The sequence below is a fragment of the Coturnix japonica genome, assembly GCF_001577835.2.
Source record: "Coturnix japonica isolate 7356 chromosome 7 unlocalized genomic scaffold, Coturnix japonica 2.1 chr7random1124, whole genome shotgun sequence".
In the NCBI taxonomy this organism is placed as follows: domain Eukaryota; kingdom Metazoa; phylum Chordata; class Aves; order Galliformes; family Phasianidae; genus Coturnix; species Coturnix japonica.
Genome location: NW_015439651.1, coordinates 1,746 through 8,118, shown reverse-complemented (window position 1 = coordinate 8,118; position 6,373 = coordinate 1,746). Strand labels below are relative to the sequence as shown.

General features: G+C 41.0%; 1 protein-coding gene across 1 annotated transcript; it reads left to right on the top strand.

The window, feature by feature from the left end:
• The first annotated feature begins 160 nt into the window (after positions 1 to 160).
• On the top strand, positions 161 to 4,422 carry LOC107306886 (m-AAA protease-interacting protein 1, mitochondrial-like). Its single transcript, XM_015850292.2, has 5 exons — positions 161 to 689; positions 1,374 to 1,445; positions 2,737 to 2,863; positions 3,807 to 3,957; positions 4,162 to 4,422. The coding sequence occupies exons 1-5, from the start codon at positions 243 to 245 to the stop codon at positions 4,238 to 4,240; spliced, it is 876 nt and encodes a 291-aa protein (XP_015705778.1). The 5' UTR covers positions 161 to 242; the 3' UTR covers positions 4,241 to 4,422.
• Positions 4,423 to 6,373: the final 1,951 nt, after the last annotated feature.

Here is a 6,373-nt window from a genome sequence, read left to right as displayed (position 1 = left end):
ACCCCCCTGCCTGGCAGGGCCACCAAACATACACCTTTACTAGATCAGGTTGCCCAGGGCCCCGTCCAACCTGGTCTTGAACACCTCCAAGGAGGAGACATGGCTGGATCCCCCGCCGCATCCCCGGCACCCCGCTCCCCCGTGTCCATGCTCGTACCCGTGGGTACACGGCCCGCACGAAGCGCTCCCTCGTCACGCCGTCCAGACTCGGCACTTGCACTACGAGCTGCTCGCTCCGCTCCATGTCCGCCCCCCACGGCCGCTGTCCGTCGGTCCGCCGGGAACGGAGAACGGAGCAGAATCGTTCCCCGACTCCTGCCGCGTTTCCGGCGGAGCGCTGTCCGCTCGGACGTACCGGGGCGGGGCGCAGGGCCGCCATGCTGGCGCTGCGCGCTGCTCCCCGCCGTGCCCGCTGTCTGACGGGCGCGCTCCTGGTCCCGGGGGCGGCCCGAGCAGCCCCGCTCCTAAGGCGCGTCCCGGCCCCTCCGCTGCCCGGCCTTGTACCCACTCTCTCCTCCGCACGCTTCACCAGCAGCGGCCCGCAGGGAGATGGGCCGCAGCGGCGGGTGGTGGTGGTGCGCATCACCAACCCCCTGGCGTGGCTTCGCACCCGCTTCTACTACCTGCTCATCCGCCTCTACTTCGACTCGGAGTTCAGCATCGAGGAGTTCACGCGCGGCGCCAAGCAGGTGAGGATCCGGGGTTCATTACACAGCAGCTGAGAGCGGGGGTGGCCTTAAAGTGCCTGGGAAGCCGAGGTACAGCCGGGCAGAAGCACGGCACGCTGTTTGCGATGTGAGCAGAACGCTGTTTGCTTTGCTCTTCTCGTTCGTTTGTACGTGCGGTATATCTCGAAACATACCGTCAGCGTTTTGTATGTGCACCGTTTGGATACATGGATGTGATGCTGCCTACAAAACTGAGGGAGATGGGTGGCTGTGAGCCTTCAAGATTTTGGGGCTACAGTACGTTTGATACCTAGTTTTTTCAACGTTGAGCATCTGGGAGGTGGCTTGGGAAGGGGCTGGGCAGGGGTCAGTCAGGGAAGGGAACATCAGCTGGGAAGACATTACTCAACAAAAGGTGAAAACAGCTGTAGACCATTGCAATCATTACACAGAAAGGCACTTGTTTGTGTATTACCAAAACTGATGTGCTCTAAAAGAGAATAGGAAAAACTCTTAGGCTTTTATTAGTTAACAAAATCACTTTTTTAATGCTGTGAGGGGTTTCATTTCAATGGTGATATACATTGCAAACACTGAAGTCTTAAATCATAATGTTTACGTAGCTCACCCTATAACAATGTATTTGCCCGAAGAGTATGCAAACTGAAAATAGTTTATTTGTGTATTTCTCTTTTATTTCTGTAGGCCTTTTCCGTTGTTTCACAGCTTCTCTCTCAGCGAAAACTTGACCTGCTGGACGGCTTGGTTTCAGCAGAGGTAAGTGCTTCAATCTCTAATTCTGCCAGCTGAGGTTTTCTATTATGAAGTAAAGTTATGATGGAAAAAGATGTTCTTGCCACTAAGCATTGGGATCGGTTGCCCTATTATTTTGTGTGATAGGATTTCTGGTGTACCTGTCATATTTGAATTCCAAATTGTTGAAGTTGTGTTGGCCTTCCCTGGGGACAGAGGTAGCATGTGCATCAGTCAAGAGGAGGACGTGCTTCAGGACTGTATCTGCCCTGTTCCTGGATTTCAGCTTGGTTTGTCCTATTGCCACCAATTCCTCTGCTACAGAATTTTTTGGCACAGTGCATCCCTGCTGGAAAGTCTCACCTCCTCTCTGAGCACAGTAGACTGTGGTTTTTCTTTTCTTACAGATGTTTTGAAAAAGCATCTCCTTTTCCTCTGGTCATCTGAAATTCTTCAGGTCATTGAGGTAGCTCATGGTCAAAGTGTGCAGGCACCAGTGCTGGTACCATGCTAGTGTCTTGCTCTGGCCAGTGAAATTCATACGTACCATGCACTAGAAGCTAGAGTCTGGTAACAATGCTTGAACCTCCATGCAACCTCTGAATTTGTCTTTTGAAAGAAGAAATTCAAGTTAGGATTAAAAACTGAATATGAGTTAAAGACATGCTGCATAACTTCATCTTTCCTTGTGATGTCTCCTTTTGTGGTGCTTGAGGTTATGCAGCTCATCCACCACACCCTTTCTATATAACAATATTGTGTATATCGTACAATGCTCAAAAGCTACGACTGTGAGTGTAATCTGTAAGTTAAGTCCTAAAGGAATGGTTTTCTACTCTTTACTGATTGGAAAATGTTTAAACATTTGCTAGTGGGGGCGTGGATCATGAAATTGCAAAGTTAAACTCAGTGGTAGTGGAACTGATTTACAAAGAAATCACTGAGAACTGAGAAATGATTGAATTGAAATGTAAAAAATATGCATATAGCAAAGTCAGTGGTGTTAAGGCAGAGCATAATTATGATGGTGGAAACTAACTTAAACTTGTATTCTCTGGACTTAAATGTATTGCTGTGCAACTTCTGCTTTCACAGTGTATTTTCTAAACATTTTCATTGACTTGAATATTAAATAGCTCTGTAGTATGGTTAGCTAGGGCTTGGGAGGGCCCAGTGCTTTGCTCACAGTTGCTCTATGTTTTACAATGTTAAACAAATGTTACAGCAATAGAGCCCTCTTTATTAACTGTTATAGATAAGGTTGCTACTTCAGCTTCTGAATGAAGAACTAAGCACGAGTTTTTTCTGAACCTAGGTACTTCAGATGTTGAAGGAAAAGATTTCTTCACTCTCTGAGAACCACAGGGATGCTTTAGCGGCTGACATGGATGCAATCATGTACACAACAGAAGGAGATGTTCGCATTTACTATGATGATGATGGTATGTGAGAATTCTAACACATTTATGCAATGGGCGGTCTTTTTCCTGGCTTTGCTCTCTGTACAAATAGGGTTTTGGGTTTTTTTTGGGTTTTTTTTGGTTTTTTTTTTTTCATTCCTTGTTCTTTTGCTTGTACTTCACCTGCATTTAGTTCCCTAATTTCCTTTTAAACCAGAACCTGGTACTGTTACTAAATTATGGTACTGTTTTGAATTCTGTGTATGTTTTGTTCATTCCTCTTTTATAATTTTAACTCTGTTGTTAGTCCTTGATCTCAAACCACTCGAGCAGTGACTCTTCTATATGCAGAAGGGTGATTTATTTAGCAATACGAAAATACCTACCTTCCAGGAGCAATAATTAAAGCTGGATAATGGAAGACATTTTACTGCCTTCACTACTATTTTTCTTTCATGAGTTATAGTTACAGAACACTGGTTATTTTTTTTAAGCTAGTGTTAAGCTCAAACAAGTTTTCTTTTGTTTAAGTACTAATGTTGAATTATATCTTCTGTCAAAGTTGACCTGAGTCTTGGAATCAGAAATTCATGTTCTCAAACCAAGTGGGCTTTTTTTCCTGCTATTGGAGATTTTTTTTTTCCCCTTGTTAACTTCTGAGATTGAATTCCTCTACCCTCTTTTGTAGTACAAATAGTTGGGTTTTGATGATGTGATAACCAACTTTTTTATACAGATAGATTGTATACATTCTCATGAGGTAGAGCTCATAAATTACATGCCTTTCTCTTGATGGTATTTCTGTTATTGCTTAACAATGTGAATGCTGCTTTAAATAGCTGTGTTGTTAATTATTCTGTTATACTTTTTCTGACTGAAGTCAACTACCTTTTGTGGGTCTCAGTAGGCACTGAGCTAAATAGTGGGTAAAGAACATCTGACAATTGAGAAACATGAAGTTTATATAATGCTTTATTTCTGACAGGAAGAAAGTTTGTTAGTATCCTGATGCGTTTCTGGTATCTGAATGGTGCTAACCTACCTGATGAAGTACCAGGTGAAACCAAAGTCTTCCAGATTGTGTTTGGAGACGAAAACACTAAGGAAAAAAGACATATTTTAACTGCAAATTATGAGTAAGTTTTTTCTCCCCTTGTATGTCCAAGGGCTAGCGGTGTGAAAACTAGTTTGGAAATGAAAATGTGTTGTATCAGTGCAGAATATGTATTAAGTATTTAAAGAATGTAAAAAGTGAATGTGTATCTTCCTCTTGGGTGCATAAGCATCATTCTATGAGCCTTCACAGGAATAATACAGAAGTATTTCTTTGTTTTTCCCAGGTTCCAAAGGGAATTTACAGAAGGAGCAAAACCGGACTGGACAATTACACGAATTGAACATCCAAAGCTATTAGAATAATTGCCTTCTGCAGAATCTTTACATTAAAAATGCCCTCTTGTTACAAATATGAGTCTATATTTTGGTCTATTTTTTCCCTCTTTTCCAAAAGCAGGGAAGAAGTTTGTATATTTGATTTACCCAAAATTATTTCTAAAGTTTACAATATGCTGAAACTTTGCAATAAAGCCTTTTCAATGGAACAGGCTGCTACAGATTTAATTGGTACTGGTGCTCATCCAAGGTATTTAAATGGAACATTTTCACTAAGGCCGGTATAATAGGGATGCTGACTTTTTGTATTCTGAGAAGAAATGGTACTTCAACACTTTCATAGCTGCTGATTCTTCTAAATTACCTTCTTTTGTTTTGTTTTTTTCCCAGGGACTCTACAGTATGTAACTGAAAAATATGTGAGATGAAGTAGCGGTAGATGGACTTATTAGATTGTCTAGTTTCAACAGTTCAGTTTGGAGTGATGTCATTACTGAATATGTTTGAGATTAGGAAACTTAGAGCCATTAATAGTGTTTCATGTGAGACTGGAATAAAAAAGTTCTCTTTAATATCTCACTGGGAAAATGGATTGTAGGTTTTTGTTTTGTTTTTTTTTTAACAAAAACAGTGCTCCTTTCTGTACAGTAACTCACAGGTAATTCCAAGTTCAGAAGTTTGTGTTCGGTCTAAAACTTGAATTTTGAGTGGACCTGATAATGGAGCTAAGTGAACCTTTGGAACTGCTTGTAGAAGAAATGGGCAAATCATTGTATAAAGGACAGAGTATCTGTAAATCTCTTTTAAACTTCTCATTCAGTTGTTAGTAGTGGGCATGTAAGCACAGCACAGATGGTCAGGGTGAGGAGGGGAGCTGTGTTTCAGTGCTGGCCACCTCTGAAGCAGTTCAAAGAAGATTTGGTGAATGTGCTTTTCTCATAGATCACAACTAAGGTCGAGCAAGATGAGTATTTCTTACAGAGTGAATCAAACTCATGTTAGATGTATTTGCAATACGAGTTATGTTGTCTGTAACTTCTGTTCCATTTCTCTTGTTCTGAACTAAAATTTTTTTTATCATAGAAGATTGAATTAGTCAATGTTAGAACTACAATGATAAGACTTACTTGCTGCCATAGTACTCTGCTGAAAAGTGCAAACATTTCTCTGGACTTTCAGTGCTTATTATTGCCTGAGTTACAATGAGTTGCATGACTTATGTTAAGAATGTTCATTCTGCCTGGAACAGGTATCAGTGAATATTATGACTATACCAAGTTTTTACATTTCTTTCTAATCAGAATTGGGATAGAGATTTGTGGTTGTGTGACAGGGACAATGCCAGTGGTCTTTGAGTTTGAGCTCTTCAATTCTTCTAGTTGTCTGAGGGTTTTTTTCCACTCTTTTAACTATAGCTGGCTTTGAAGTATGCTTGAATGTTATCTCTAGTCATTTTGATTATATAGGTTTCCAATACTGCAATTATCTTAAACTTATAAATTATTCCTCCTTGTCTGATAATCTTTAATAAGAGCATGTTAATTGCTAGAGTTAAACCAGTCTTATTCATTGGGTGGTAAGGAAATACTTACTTCTCCTTGCTGTTGGAGGATAAAAAAAAACAAACAACAACAAAAAAAAACCAGTAACAACAAAAAAACACCTGGTTTTGTGTTGCCAGCCAAATGTAGCTACCCCAACCACTCTAAAGTACAAAATGGATTTAGTGTGTTCATGCTAACTCCTTGTGAATACATTGGTAGGTACTATAAAGATTGTCCCAAGTTCTCATGGCTAAAAAGATATGGGGCTATTTTATGTGATTGTGATCCAAGACTTGCAGGTTAAGTTGGAGAAGAATATCATCCTTTACTTCAGTAATTTCTAGTGATAGCACTCAAATGCCTTATCCAAAATTCATACAGAGAATTTGTGTTACAAAACTTTAAAAGGAGCTAAAGAAGGTGCTTTGTTAGAGATGTTTTCCTGATTTACTAATAAGGAATAGACATTTGAAAGAAGAAGGTGTACATACCATACTGTGTGGGGTTTTGCTATGCTTCCTGCCAGAAATAAGGGGGTGGGGGAAAAAGGTAAACCCAGGGTTAGTTCTTGACTTAAAGAGAATAAATGTACGTTGAATGAATGTACTGCCCCAAA